Source organism: Uranotaenia lowii, chromosome 2 (genome assembly GCF_029784155.1).
Source record: "Uranotaenia lowii strain MFRU-FL chromosome 2, ASM2978415v1, whole genome shotgun sequence".
Lineage (NCBI taxonomy): Eukaryota > Metazoa > Arthropoda > Insecta > Diptera > Culicidae > Uranotaenia > Uranotaenia lowii.
The window spans coordinates 137,339,537-137,356,176 of record NC_073692.1 but is presented as its reverse complement, the minus strand read 5'-3'; the positions used below and the strand labels follow the sequence as shown (position 1 = coordinate 137,356,176).

At 35.1% G+C, this 16,640-nt stretch overlaps 1 protein-coding gene across 8 annotated transcripts in view; it reads right to left on the bottom strand.

Moving 5' to 3' along the window:
• LOC129742161 (sodium/hydrogen exchanger 7) overlaps window positions 1–16,640 on the bottom strand; it is a 301,385-nt gene that overhangs the window by 315 nt on the left and 284,430 nt on the right. For 3 of the 8 annotated variants that reach the window (XM_055734003.1, XM_055734009.1, XM_055734014.1), the window contains 2 exons: window positions 11,807–11,915; window positions 11,581–11,685 (listed from right to left, as the gene is read on the bottom strand). In XM_055734003.1, the coding sequence (XP_055589978.1) occupies window positions 11,581–11,685; window positions 11,807–11,915 (214 nt within the window). The other 5 variants (XM_055734012.1, XR_008736518.1, XM_055734007.1 and 2 more) reach the window with 5 other exon arrangements.

The following is a 16,640-nucleotide window of genomic DNA, read 5'->3' as shown; positions in this document are numbered from 1 at the left end:
GTTCGGATGTTTCGGATGTTCGGTGCCATTTTGGACAGGGACGGATGGCATTTCGGATATCGCGTTTTGTTTTTTTTTGGTACCAATCGAGTGAGCAATTTTGAGGAAGAGAAAAAATGTCGGGAAAATAAGAACAGAACAGAACGTTTCAGATAGGACATTGTATTTGTGGCAAACGTTTTTTTTTTCAATCTTGCATCACTGTTTTGAACTAAGGACTATGAGTAACTCGCACAAATAACTGCTTTTAGTTTAACATTGTGAGCCAATATTTTCATCAAAAATTTACATTACAATCATCAATATAGTTTGCTCGCTTACGTAAAACAGAATTCTTCAAAATAAAAAGTTTCACAATGATCAAGAACAATATATTATATTTTTATTCCCATTACTAAACCTAGCCTCTCTGAGGTTATACAATCTAGAAGGTTGAGTGCACGATTGTCGTGCTATCCAATAGCAAAACCCAAAGAAAAATCTATTCACTTAGATAATAATTTGGAGATACGGTGAAACTTAACGCTTAAGTACGGTTAAAATAAATTAAAAATATGTTTATATTGAATGATATAATCACAGACTATCCCACCAAATATCCGTTATAACGTATTCTAATTGCCGTTCTCAGAACTTTGCTATTTTGATAGCTTTTTTTTGTAAACGAGGTTTAAAGCAAAATATAAAACTACCTACAATATTGACTGTGATTTTTATTTGATTTCGCTAATAACGTAACATCTAATTATGGAACTAAAATTAAATGGCCGGTTTCTAGATTTTTTTCCGTTCTTGTCGTTGCTTCCGATTTTTGATTCAAGTTGGCACACAATTTCTGATACTTATGTCGACAATGAAAGAGCTTAAAGTCCCTTGAAATTTATTCTGTTTTTTTTTCTCAAATGTTTGCAATAGAACCATATTATACCACAGATATATGCCGGAAAAAACTATGTTTGGATTTTAAATCAAGTGACTAATGATTTGATTAAATTCTGTAAAAGCAGAACATACACCTGTACTTACAGTATGACCTATAAATAAAATGCGAAAATTATCAGGAGTCTGTTTTAGATTTTTTTTTTAAGATTTTTAAGGATTTTTTTTTGAGAATGCATTAGCTTCATCTGTCAATTGACGTAAACATAAAACAATGCAGTATAACAGTCTACACCCAGGGGTGGAAAACAGAAGAAAAAAAAACAAAAAAGGCACTCAAATGTCAAGTTGATCTGATTCAATCATTTGTTTCATTAGAGCACCTGCAACGGTTCAGGCGTAAATATTGGTTTTAAGTATACCAGTTTAAGCAAAATTTGAAATTTTAGAATCGGCTAAAACACCCACTCCCCACCGGTGTAGGAGCAAATTTAAAACGGAAACACTTTCATTGCAGACACTCAATCATTGAGAAGAAAAACCCCATTTTATTGGAAAAATTGCATAAGTTTTGAGTTTCACGGTTAGTTGTCTTAAAATGAATTCTACGAATATTCTTTTTGACAGAACAATGATTTCAACTATTCTACCAGGATTTCATTAATTTAAAAGCAAAAATGACTACACAACGAGGAAAAAAGGTCAATTGAAACAATTCTTCAATTAATTCAATCAAATTGCTTTGAATCAATGGAATAAAGTTTTGTTGAAATGAAATGAAAAAGCAATTTTTTTTTCAAGTAATTGCTGACATTGATAAAGGAAACGAGAAATGTTCATCCCAAAGTCAAAGGAAATTTGTAAATTTGTAAATTTATGTATGGATACAGAAAAATATGCTAATATTGACGAAAACTCCGAGCAATCCATACGAAACTAAAAATCTCTCAATATCTCAAATAAAACAAAAATTATAGAACAAACAATAAACATTTATTTTACCTCATCCAAAAAGTATTAAAATTTTCTTTTCGTTTATTTTTTTCAAATTTTAGAACGCTGACTGGATTCACTAATTCGTCGACCCAAATGAAAAGCTTTTTATTCAATTATATTAAATCGAGAATAATGTGACATCTATTATTTATACTTGATATGGTTTTTATTAACATCTATTCTCAATTTATGTTACGTATAGGATGGTTGAAGCGAACAAATTCAAAACATTCAAATAATATCTCAAAAAGAAACTATTATCACACCCAATGTTACCCAAACATGTGTGAAAGAAATCATTGTTGGCTAAAATTTTCTCACCGTGAACTAAATCGGTCTGTCGTATATTTTGAAATCCTGTTCCAAATTTGCATGAATTTGGAACAAAGGCGTATAACTGTTGGGAATTTTGAAATCGATAACTGTGCTAAAACAGCAATATACGCCACCGGTGCCAGCCGAAATGTTTTAGCGTGGTCGAAAACCGTGTTTTGCATCTACCGTTGGGACAGCCCTTAGAGCACCTGCAACGGTTCAGGCGTAAATATTGGTTTTAAGTATACCAGTTTTAGCAAAATTTGAAATTTTAGAATCGGCTAAAACACCCACTCCCCACCGGTGTAGGAGCAAATTTGAAACGGAAACACTTTCATTGCAGACACTCAATAATTGAGAAAAAAAAAACCATTTTATTAGAAAAATTGCATAAGTTTTGAGTTTCACGGTTAATTGTCTTAAAATTAATTCTACGAATATTCTTTTTGACAGAACAATGATTTCAACTATTCTACCAGGATTTCATTAATTTAAAAGCAAAAATGACTACACAACGAGGGAAAAAGGTCAATTGAAACAATTCTTCAATTAATTCAATCAAATTGCTTTGAATCAATGGAATAAAGTTTTGTTAAAATGAAATGAAAGAGCATTTTTTTTCAAGTTATTGCTGACATTGATAAGGAAACGAGAAATGTTTATCCCAAAGTCAAAGGAAATTTTCCCTTGATTTGCCGACATTTTTGTTTGACAAAAACTTGTTTCACTATTTGCAAATTTATGTATGGATACAGAAAAATATGCTGATATTGACGAAAACTCCGAGCAATCCATACGAAACTAAAAATCTCTCAATATTAACAATAACAATAAACATTTATTTTACCTCATCGAAAAAGTATTAATGTTTTCTTTTCGTTTATTTTTTTCAAATTTTAGAACGCTGACTGGATTAACTAATTCGTCGAGCCCTAATGAAAAGTTTCTTATTTATTTATAAAATCGAGAATAATGTGACATCTATTATTTATACTTGATATGGTTTTTATTAACATCTATTCTCAATTTGTGTTACGTATAGGGTGGTTGAAGTGAAAAAAAAACATTCAAATAATATCTCAAAAAGAAACTATTATAGAAACTATCACACCCAATGTTACCCAAACATGTGTGAAAGAAATCATTGTTCGCTAAAATTTTCTCACCGTGAATTAAATCGGTCTGTCGTATATTTTGAAATCCTGTTCCAAATTTGCATGAATTTGGAACAAAGGCGTATAACTGTTGGGAATTTTGAAATCGATAACTGTGCTAAAACAGCAATTTACGCCACCGGTGCCAGCCGAAATGTTTTAGCGTGGTCGAAAACCGTGTTTTGCATCTACCGTTGGGACAGCCCTTAGTATGACCATTTTTAATTTTTTTTTAATTGGTTGAGAGATTTTTGCATTGGATAAGTTTGAAAGTTTCACCAAACTGTGCATGCCTCAGTTATGAAACAACAGCTTTGTGGATTTTGTTTGGTTCCGGCACGAATTTTTGTCATAAACGATTACAAATCTTTTCAAAAAGTGCTCATTTTTTTGCCGAAAAGTAAAAAAATGCTGCAGCTAAATTTGTATTTTCCTGACCTAGGTCTACACTACATTATAAAGGCAAGATGTACACAAAGAAGATAGTGACCAGTTTGTCTCTCGCTATCTCCCAAGCAAATTGCGGCGGGCGGCGGCTTTAGGATGCCATTTGACGACTGTTTACCACGTGAAACGTTCTCTCCTGGATAGATCATGTCCACGAGAGCTTGGTAGTGGTGTTCAGGGTTGCCAACTATTTTTCAGAAAAGTCTGGAAGATTTTTAAAAAATGTCTGGAAATTTCTGCAAATTTCTGGACACCTAAGTTTTGAAGGTGACGACCTTTTTTTTTTGGTCCCCAGATCTCAATGTTACAATAGTATTTTTCTGTCACTATATCAGTCACGTGCTCTGTCTGAGTCTCAATTTAACATACATCCTCAAAGCATTTGCCAAGGTTTCAAACCCTTATTGAATTCATAGTTCATAGGTTCTACTAATCATTTCCTCAGGGTGACCACTCGAAATCTATTTTGGATTTTCCGCATTTTTCCCGACTTTTTCCCGCATGTTAACATGAAATTCCCGATTTTGTAAAACAGGAAACAAAACAAAAATGCGAATATTTATTTTTGAAACCACCTACCTAGACCTAGATTTCTAAGATTTGCCTTTGTTTTTGTATTTTTTTCAAAAATCGTCCTGAATTGCCCGACCATGTAGAAACGTGTGATGGAAAGTATGGTATTTTTAAGTTAAAAATCATCGTTCTTTGAAACTACTATTTTGAAGATATTCTGCTCAAATTCGACCTTCATATAATTCAATATCAATTAAGCAATTTCAAATTGCTTAGCACCTGCTTTGACATGTTTTGTTCCAGATTTCACAGGATCCAAATATCTTTGGTAACCAACGCCCTAGCAGCGACAAGTCATCTGATGTCCTTTCAATTCTTTGAGACATTTTGAATATCAGAGAAACCCCTACCTGAAAAAGACCTCGTAATACATCATATAGTAATATCATCTGATTGGAAATGATCGATTCAAAACATGAGGGGTATTAAAATGGAACAAATATAAGGAAAATGAAATAATCGCTCTTGGTTTTATAATTAAAAACTCTCTGGAGTATTCGACCGAATATTCGTTTGGCCGATTAGTTTAAAAGGTCAATATTCGGTATTTGGCCGTTGGCCGAGTACAAATTTTTTCGTCCATCATGCTTCCTCTCTATGAGCGTCGGATAGAAGCTTCAATTGTTTCGCCTCCTCGGCCGCCTTTCGCTTCCGATTTGCAATAGTTTCTATAACAGATTGTTTTCCTTTTTTTTTGTTTTAATAGGACTCGACATCTCTCGAGTGAGTATAACGAGCATACTGGATTAACGATTTCGTTACGGTTATTCCCGTTGTTCAATGAAGCAAGTTAAAACTAGTCAAAACCGATCCAACACGGTAGGAGGATCCATTTCGACCTGGTAGAAATCGGTCGAATCCAATCGGAAAGAGATTGATGATCAACTGTGAATCAATTTTTACTTGTTTCGCCTTTTTCGTTCAAACTTCATTGAACAGACTTTCACCGAGCCAAAAATTCCCGACTTTTCGGGAGAAATTTCCGGCTTTTTCCTGCATTTTTCCCGGTGGATTCCAAATCCCGTCTTTTTCCCGCATTTCCCGAATGGGTGGCCACCCTGTTTCCTGCCATATTACACCATGACGAAATTGAATTTTCATAGAATCTTAGAACAATTTATGTCCAAACACAAAAGTCTGGAATTGTCTGGAAGAAATGCCAAAAGTCTGGAAGTCTGGAAACCTAAAAAAATGTCTGGCAAAAGTCCAAAAAGTCTGGAAGATCCAGACAAAATCTGGAAGGTTGACATCACTGGTGGTGTTAGTGGTAAGGTGATAAAATTGGCCAAGACGAAAGTGAAGCGGAATTCAGTAAGATCCAGCCAGAGTCTGCCTAAGGAAGCGAATATCTCCACGAAGCGAATTTTTCCACACAACGATTGGTCAAAGATGACTGATCAAAGGCAATTTGATAACAGAACGAATTAACATCGAGAGTGTGCAATAGGGAGAGGATTCTTTGCATTTGGAATGGTAATTAAAAATCCACAACTGCTTCACAAATTGCAACAATTCGCACATTTTCTCTTTCTCTCTAAGCACTGATTTCTCTCATTTTAACTAAAACCTTCTCATTATCCCTCACCAATTGCTACAAATTGCCATGAAGGGTGTCCATGATGAAATTGCCATACCATGAAATTGCTCTAACTTTTTAACCGTTGGATAGAATTTAATGAAAATTTGTGTGGATTTAGTTCATAGTGCATTGTTTACATCCTGCAAGTTTTTAAGTCCAGTAATCAAAACTCGCGGGAATAGAGTCGAAAGAACAGCTCGTACGAGATAAAATCATGCGCATTCATCACGAGAACAAGGATCTCTCACATCGTTCCATCGCTAAAACGTTAGGAATCGCGAATTTCACGCTGTCGCGAGTGATTAAGCGGTTCGAGGAACGATTGACCACCAATCGGAAGCCCAGAAGTGAAGGAAAAAGTATTCCGTACAACACCAAAAATCACAACCGCGTAGTTGGGGCCTTCAACCGAAACCCGAACGACTCCGTTCAGGATGTGGCTAAAAAGCTGCACCAAAGCCGAAGTTTTGTCCAGAAGGCCAAAACTAAGGCTGGGCTTCGAACGTTCAAGGTACAAAAGGCCTCTAATCGCGACGAGAAGCAGAACAAGTCCGCCAAAACCCGTGCCAGGAAGTTGTACCTCAACACGCTTACGAAAGTTGAATGCTGCATCATGGACTACGAAACATTATGCGAAGGCCGACTTCAAACAGATCCCCGGCAACCTGTTTTTCACGGCCAAGGATAAATTCAGCGTCCCGGAGCATGTCCGCACTCAGAAAATGTCCAAATTTGCGAATAAATTCCTGGTTTGGCAAGCCAACTGCACGTGCGGGAAGCGGAGTGCACCATTCATGATCCAGGACACTATGAACGGACAGCTGTACATGAAAGCGCGCCTCCGGAGCTGCTGAAGGTCCACAATGTCCCAACAATCTTCTGGCCGGATTTGGCCTCATGCCACTACTCCAAGCACGTGCTGAAGTGGTGTGCGGACCATAAGGTCAATTTCGTGCCGAAAATGTTCAACCCTCCCAACACCCCGAAGCTCCGCCCCATCGAGAAGTACTGGGCGATTATGAAGCAGCACCTTCTTAAACGACCTAACGTAGTGCAGACAGTCGAGGAACTGAAGAAAGTATGGGTTTACATGCAAAAAACGATTGATTCACGGGTTGTGCAGAATCTTATGGCCGGGGTTAAGGCCAAGGTGTGGACATTTGCGTATGGACTATAAATAAAATACGAGTAAAATAGTAAAATGAAGTTTATTAGTTATTATTTAATCTCTGAAAATTTGATGGCAATCGGATGAAAACTCGAATTTTGCGAATCAATTTTGTGTGTGGCAATTTCATCGTGGACACCCCTTTAATTTCAATCATTGGCTGCACAACTTGTGTGATCATTGACGTATATTCTCCCTTAATCTCATTCCCCTGGTTAAAGCACTGGGACTTGAGCGCTCTATGCGATTTTTGAAGAAGAAGCAGCTGATCGTTGTGTTCTCAGTAGAGAAACTTTTTTCGATTGGTCCTGTGTCCAATTCACGTACGAATCGATATATTATACCCCTGAAGGCTAAGGATTCTCTTGAACAGAGAAGTGAAATCCAAGCATCTCGCCGGAGTCATGGTACTTGGAGCGATTACTTCGAATGGATTGAAGATGTCTCCTGTTTTCATAAAAGTTGAAGTAAAAGTTAATACTGAAGTCTACATGGACATTTTGAAGAATCAGGTGTATGCGAGGATTCGGGCAAACTTCGGTGAACCCGAGAATGTTGTTTTCCAACAAGATGAAGCCCATACCATATCTCGCCTTGGATTGGACCTGGCTGAAGGCGAATATGAAGTTTTGGCCAAAGGATCTTTGGTCTGAGGCGAGGGTAACGAATCCGGCGAGGAGTTCAAGTCCGGTCAAGGATGGAATTATTGCTCATTTTTGAACAGTTGCCGAGCAGATCACTTGGAAGTGTCTCGACTCGAAAGCAATTTTAACGTATTGAATCACAAACTTAAATTGTGAATCCTAACCAGTAGTTGTTTTGCATGAGTGCTGGTTGATGAAACTTTCCTTGTTCAACGCTTTCCTACTCGGAAGCAAACGTTGCTTTGAGGCAGCAAAAACGACAAAACCCACGAAGCAAAACCCCTAAACATTGCCCGTCTTCATGTATTCGAGGTATCGGATCCGAAGAACGATTAAATGGCACTCACTCATCTGCTGTTCCTAGCTTGAGGCTACCGAATCCAAAAGGCATAGCATACGCCTAGCCTCCTTGTTTGTCCCTGGTTCGAATGCCCGAAGATTTAGCTATTGGTATTATTGCAAAGTAACCGCAGACAGGCTAAACGTTTCTTTGTTTTTTTTTTCTTCTGATTTCTTTGCACCTTACGTTGCGCGAGTCTGTGCAATTCGATTAGTTCGGTTGTTGTTGTTCCCTCATCCTTTGCTACCAGCTTGGAGATGTTCTCCGCAACACCCGCTGTCGGTTTGAGTCATTCAAATTCAATAACGTAACTGAGCATGTGTGTCACGTCCTCTTCATGCATCGTGTAGCAACAAAATATTGAGAGCAAAACTCCTCAGATCGGCTTGTCACTAGTGATGTGACCTTTTGTTTGGTCATCGCTCCACATTTTCACTCTAATATGTGTTGTGACAGCTTGTAAGCCTACTCGATTGAATAATTCTACTGAATCTAAGCAATCGAAAGATTCCCTTCAATTTTCTTTTTCAAATAAGAATTAAAAGGAATCTTTCGATAGCTTTGATTCAGCCACAATTTCACTTTTTCACTTTAGCAATGGTTCTTAATCCAGTTCCTTACTACCCATTTTCATAACTTTCGAAAAAAATCAGGTGAATCAGGCATATTTTCAAAAATCAGGGAAATTCAATGGCTTCTCAGGTTGTCAGGCTGAGCCTCGTAAAATCAGGCAAATCCTGAAAAATCAGGCACATTGGTATCTCTGGCTCTCACACTTGCCGTCCGAGTCGCTTACAGCTCGTGTAGTGTAAACTCGGATAACGAGTGAAGCACGATCAGCGAAAGAGGATTACACTCGGAAACCGAACTGAAAACAGTGTTATTTTCTCCCGGCTCTTTGTTGTTTGGAAAGAGCCGACCAACCATGGTTGAAAGAGTCTGTTCGCAAGAGTAAACGGATAGTGTCTTTCGGAGAAGATGATCCTCATGATGGAAGATTTGAAAGAATGTATGTGTATCGTCTCCTGTCTTGCTATGTGAGGCCTCGCTGCGTGTTTTTTGAATGCCTCTGAGAAGGAAATGGGTGATAATTTCAATCATTGGTCCTAACCGAAATTCCTATAGTGTTACGAGATCGTTAGTGCACCAACATTATTCAAGTTCAAATACTTGGATGGAGAGCCTCAGGTAGTTCTCCTCCATTTTATCGTTGACCCAAACCACCGTTCCCAATTCCAATCCTGAACATTAATAGGACCCCGATGTTCTGGTTTGATTTTTAAACAACCACGACACGAAAGCGCCGGTTAGCTAGTTCTTAAAATAGTGGTGGGCGAAAACTAAACCAATCTCAACATGCTAAGTCTAGGAGTTTTACCCTATCCTTCTCGAACTTCCCTGAAACGTAGTATCTAGATTGCAGTTGTCCGATTTTTTTCCGGACGTATCCGGACCGGGCAAATGCGGGCAGTTTTATCAAAAAACCTGGCAAATCCAGGCATTTGATTCCAAAATGTTCAATTAAAATATCCGGAAAAATTTGATCAAAAACACAAAAACTTTCAGTACAAATCAAGAAGAAAACACTAGGATTTTTTTTTCATCAAACTTGAAAATCCTTTCTGGACGTAAAAATGAAAAATTATAATGACTCATTTGAGTTTTTTATTACATTTTACAAAAATAGTGAATAATTGCCCCAGTTAAAATCCGGGTTTTTTCCAGTGAAATCCGGGCCGAACCGGACTTTCCTCAAATTTTGTGTCAAATATCCAGGCAAGTCCGAGTAAATCCGGGCAATCTGGCGACCTTAATCTAGAGTGGTAAGCGTGCCGACACTCGGGATTGATAAGGGTGGTTTACTGCACTTCTACAGGTTGGCTAACAGCCAGTCTTACAGTTTCAATGTCAAAGGCTTATATTGCGAAGGTATGCTCCCGATTCAGATCACACCTGGAGAGTGTAGTTGAGAACGAAAATGAATATATCAAATTATTATGTAGATAAACATACTATATCTACATGCTGAATGAATAAAAAAGTTTTGTAATCATGTTAACCATTTCTTCATATTACTTTTGAACCTTCATGACAGATTTTCGCATTTTTGTGGGTCATACTGTTAGTAGGTATTCAAATATTGTTAAATAAAAGGGTATTTTTCAAGTTTTTCAACGAATAAAAGTTGATAACAATTTTTTTTAAAGATTATAAACATAAATTTATTCGATTTTGTGTCAACCAATAACCGGACCTCTGCTTTAGTTGATTGTCACACACAAGTAATAGTTCAGCATATTGATTTTTTTTTAAATACTATTTCCACAAAAAACTAATTTAACAGTTCTTGCATCAATCTTAGAAACATCACCGACATAAGTATCTTCAATAAAATTTAATGGCCTCTCAACTTAAAATAAAACCTTAAAAAATAAATAGCCACGAATTTTCAAATATACAAATTAGATATATACATATTCGTGATAACAAATAATACTAACACAAAAAGGGGCACTAGGCTAACCGATAATAGGGCACGTTTTCGCCAAATTTTAACTCGCCCTTACACCTTAAGTTTGCTTGTTTAGCCTACACAACGGATTCGGCGCACTGTTCGCAACTCAAGCTTTATTGAATCTAATTTTGGGCTGAAAATTGAACAACACAAGAAAAAAGGTAAACATAAACATACAAAAAAATGAACATATGGAAACAACATTTTAGAAAAATAAAATCAAAATTATAAAAAAATAATAAACAATACATAACCCTTAAAACCTTCAGTTAAACGCAATCACATGAAATGGTTATTAAGGTGAGCTAAGCCGTCGATCCCATCGTTGGCTTGTTGGACAAAATTCTATGTATGGGTGTGATCGTTTGTGGTAGTTAGAATAATAACATTCAGTACGTATTTCATTATGTTCAATGAGGTTATATCAGGTGCACCCGAAAGTGTGTTTGCGTGTGTTTCATCCGTACCATTTACGAGTTTGGATTAAGGGCAGGTCGTGCATGCAAAAGGGTGAGTACAGATTAAGAAAACAGAACAAATAAAGAGAATATAATACATTAATAACATAGTACTTCCGTTTTACCGTAACTGACTTTGGCTCGCTTTATCGTTCTGATAAAGAGTAAATTAACTATCAACCTGGGGATCTAGAATCCCGGTATCACCACCGACTGACTAGCAACGTCCGTTGAATACTTCCGTAAAACCGTAACACCCCGATGGGGATTTTCAATAGCCCGCAGCCGCTCTAAAAATAACTCGCGTCTAAGACTAGTTAGTGTAATCCGCCCTAATATTTACGATCATGCGGTTATTATCATTCAGTTTTGTATAGATTTGTATACAGAAAAAAAGTACTACAATGTGAACTATTTAGTCTAAACTTCACGCGCGTATGAGTTAGTATTCAGTCCCGATTTTTATAGCTCGCAAGAATGGAATGGTCATCCGAGACAAGGCGTATACTTACACGGTTGATCGAATTGCGCCGTATGCTGCTGTCGCCCCGCGAAGTTCGATCGTCGTCGTCGATGCACAGATCCGAATCCGAATCTTCTCGCCTGGTGGGACCATCCTGTGTTTCGAGGGTTTCGCGCGTTGGGGGAGGGGAACGAAATCAAAACATCTTATTGGTATAGATAAAACAGCACTTCAGTTGAAAGACTTATAGGGGGGGAAGTAAGGCAGTGACGAACCTGTGTTAGCTGCTCGGTAGTCGTTAGGAGTCTCGCAATCGGACTCAGGCAAACCGGAAGCGTCTCCAGCAGGGTGGGTCTCGAGTGGGTCAACAGTGGCTTCATGTACCTTGTTATTAAAGAAAGAAATACAATTTAAATTGAAGGAAAAATACTGTCCAATGGTTTGGTTTTTTTTCCATTAGATGAAAAAATTCAGGAAATTTTTTATACAGAGTTCCAACGTATGTTATGATAGTATGGTGAAAATGTCTTGTTGAGAGAGTTATTTAGCTTCACGAGCTTTACAGCTCGTTTGACAGGAAGAGAATTATTGAAAATCATAAATACTAACGTATCGTTACAAATTTTTAACGACAACTTGGCAATACCGACGTTCGTGCAGTTCAGATTCCACCGATTGTGATTGTTTCCTGTCACCGTCGCTTTAGACATTGTATAGAATATGTAAGGTAACTACCATTCCATCAATCAAACGCTTATTCTAAAGAGTTTTAAGCATGCTTCTAAGATGGAGAAGAAGGACAATAAACCGATGAGTGTGAGTGTAGCTTAGATTCTTAGGTTAGGGTCTAACACTTAAAAAAAACGATTTTTTTATTTTTTTATTTTCTTATTGTAAAACATTTCAAGAATGTTGTGTCAAATTTTCAAGTCATGAAGCAAAATTGTAGAAATTATGGGCCTTTATCTCCTCCTATCTAATACTGCAAGCAAGAGCAGAAACTTCAAACGCGTTTTTCTCGAAAGCACATTTTCAAAGTACGTGCACATCGTCATTTGAAAACTAACTTATCCGATTCTTTTCAAATTTGGAACATATTTTCTACATATAAAATACCAGACCCCAACGTTTTCCTTTTTTTTTTTTACTTTAGGGAGATTTTACAGATAAAAAATGGCGGATTTTTTCGTGAAAAATCGTAGTTTTTACTTCAAACAGCCACAAAAATTTCATAAAATTTTTTTTAAGTTAAATAAAAACGTTGGGGTCCAGAAAAACATCAATTAAAAATATTGTGCTCTGATTTCTTGACTTCAGATGATTCTGTGCTGAGATACAGTGTCCACCGCAAATCCTGTTTTCTAAAAGGCATCCTCGAAAGTGCTCCGTCACCGGCTCATTTTTCAATATTTTTCTACGAAAATATTACTAAATGTTCTTTTAACAATGCTTTGTATAATGCACAAAATTTGAATACATTTGTTTGAACGATAGCTCTAGAAAAAAATCGTGAAAATGGTGTTTTTTTTACCCGCTAGACCCTAACCCCCCCCCCCCCCCCCTAAATGAAAAATCCACCTCAGTGCAAATTTTCGTTCTCTAGAATTTATAAATTGATACAAAAATCTGGATGAGTTCAAACCAAAACGAAGCTTTTAAGACCCCAGGGTTTGAGAAATTTTAAAATGATCCCAAATAGACTCAGTCTAACTGAGCATGCTACACCAGGCTGACTTGGTACATGGTCAGCCAAGGCAGCCGTTCGCTCAGGATATGCGGAGCTAGAAAAGGCAGTTAACCGAGCTTGTTGACGAGACAAGACAACTTGGACAAACTCCCTAGCCGAAGAGCGAAAATGAGCCATCTCCACTGGAGATATTCGTTAATGTATGGCATTTCTCGCCATCTTAAGGAGTGTATTCGAAATGCAACATTTTGTTTTGTGAATAACTTTTGAATGCATGGATGAAAATTGATGAAATTTTCTGTGAATCTACCTAATTGTGTAATGTGTACATGTACAGGTGATTATCTGTCAGGTGGTTTTTGAGATATCGCCAAATGCTGAAGTTCATTGACAAAACTTTTTGAGCAGGATCGAGAAAAATCCAGAGAAGTCCCATTGGGAGATCCAAAACAGCTGGAAATAAACTTTTCGACCAAAGTTTACATGGTAAATTGTTTTAGAAGTCCCAGAGGATCCAATAGTGAGCTAAAGTTTGTGACTGGTTCAAATAGCTGACTAATAAACAGGCCTGACTTTATTTCTACAAGGTAGAAAAGCTGCCCACCGGTAGAATAAACAAAATACGGTGGTCAAATCGTCTGCAAAATATTTGGACTGCTAGTGGGGAAATATTTTGAAAAACTTCGTAATGGACAGCAAAACGAACGTACACCTTTACCTGACAGGCCTTACCTGACAGGTTTCCAACCAAAAACTTTTTGTTTACAAGTCAGGCCTGTATTTTCCTGAGATAAACAAAGAGACAAAATTGAAAAATTTAACGTCAACCATCTGTGGAAACTGCAAATCAGTCAGTGTTTCATAACGATTGACACGAATGGTTAAAAATACAAAGAAGACTGCCTCCAAATGCGACCGTTTTCTTTGCAAAGCACTTCAATAGATCCCACAAAAATTCATACTGCGTTTAAGTCGGATCTGGAATCGTTCCATCACGCAAAAACAGTGGTGGAGTGATAACAGTCAACTAGGTGGTTTTTGTGCCGAAGGAGGACAATCGGCTAAATTTCTTATAACTTCGACAAAATTCAAAATTTTGAGTTATTTTGAAGGTCAAGCTACAGGAAACAGAAAACGTAATCAAAAAATGTCTTCATTTGAAAAAAGGATGGTTAACAGTATGCATTATTGATGTCGCACGTGTTGCCCAAATATTAAAGTCGAAAAACTTCTTCATTGGACACTATCTCAGAAACCACTTGACAGAACATTACAGAAGTTTGCACATATAAACATTGAAATTCCAGGTAGCTTCGCTAAAATTTTCATCAATTTCCATCCATGCATTCAAAAGTTATTCACAAAACAGAGTGTTGCATTTTTCCTCCTTAGTAATACAAGGACTAATTCTAGGATGCAGCTGAAAGACCGAGCCGGTCATCTATTGACAGATCGAATTGAGCAGTTCAAACGTTGGCCTGAGCACTTCGAACTAGGATTGGAAGATCTTGGATCAATCTTTGCAAGATCAATCATTTAAAATCAAATTTCGGATTTTTCAGATCGATTCTTTAGCTATGAAAAATCGATTAAATCAGTTTATTTTCGATCTTTCGAAGTTTATTTTTTACTTATTTCGAATGTTTTAAAGATTTTCAAGAGTTTCAAGCAGAATTTTGATACCTGCACCAACCTAAAGACTGCTTTTCATCATTGGTGCTACCATGCCACTTATAAAATCGAGACCGACTTTAAAGAATTCGTTTTTTACCTGGATACCCTTGAGGGAAATCTTAACTTTTATCGAATGCTCAAGTAATCAAAAGTTCCATAGAACGGTCACTTGAACTTACTCAGCTTTGAATTAAACATCAATATTCTATAAAAAAAAAATCCGCTCAAGATTCAAGTTCTTATCAAAACATTCGAGTTTCATATCCGAAACTCGGTAGAAGGCTGTTCAGCTTTTAAATGAGATCACAGTATAAAGTATTTTTTTAAAAAAAATATAGCGTTCATTGTGAAACTACATTTGAATTATATATTAAATTTCTCAAATAAATATTTGTATATTGCTTCTACACTAAATAAAAATTTCACTTGAAATATTTGAATGCTTGAAGAATTGAGCTTGAGTCTTCCAGTTGATAGCTGAACACATTACCTTTGTACTATGACCTGTGACTGAAGTGAACTAACTTAAATTGATTGAATTGTTTTAATGAGATGTTACAATATTTAGACTTATATCTATCGCGATTATAGTTTGAACTTGAAAGCATATATGCTTATATTTATTCTTTTTTTCGATATTTCAAATACAATAAACCATAGTCATGGAAAGTTAGATATTCTGATGTTGAATTTGAAAACATATACTTGTTATTGATCTTAAATTTGATCTTCAAATTTATGAGCTCTCCTGTCTTTTATCACTATTTTATTCAGGATAGAGCAGCCTTTGGGCAGCACTCTTCACAAAAATTTAAAAGATCGATCTGACAGAGATGTCTAGCCCAATTAGGTGCAACCTGCGGCTCTTTTGATGTAAAGCTGCGGCTCTTCAGCTCACTGCACTAATATTGCATATATTTTTGAATAAAATATTTAAAAATTCTTGGTAAAGCGATCATGTATATATATATATATATATATATATATATATATATATATATATATATATATATATTTATTTATATATTTATATATATATATATATATATTTATATATATATATATATATATATATATTTATATATATATATATATATATATATATATATATATATATATATATATATATATATATATATATATATATATATATATATATATATATATATATATATATATATATATATATATATATATATATATATATATATATATATATATATATATATATAAATATATATATATATATATACATATATATATATATATATATATATATATATATATATACATATATATATATATATATATGTATATATATATATATATATATATATATATATATATATATACATATATATATATATATATATGTATATATATATATATATATATATATATATATACATATATATATATATACATATATATATATATGTATATATATATATATATATATATGCATATATATATATATATATATACATATATATATATGCATATATATATATATATATATATGTATATATATATATATATATATATATACATATATATATATATATATATATGTATATATATATATATATATATATAGTATATATATATATATATATACATATATATATATATATATATATATATATGTATATATATATATATATATATATATATATATATATATATATATATATAATATATATATATATATATATATATATATATATATATATATATATATATATATA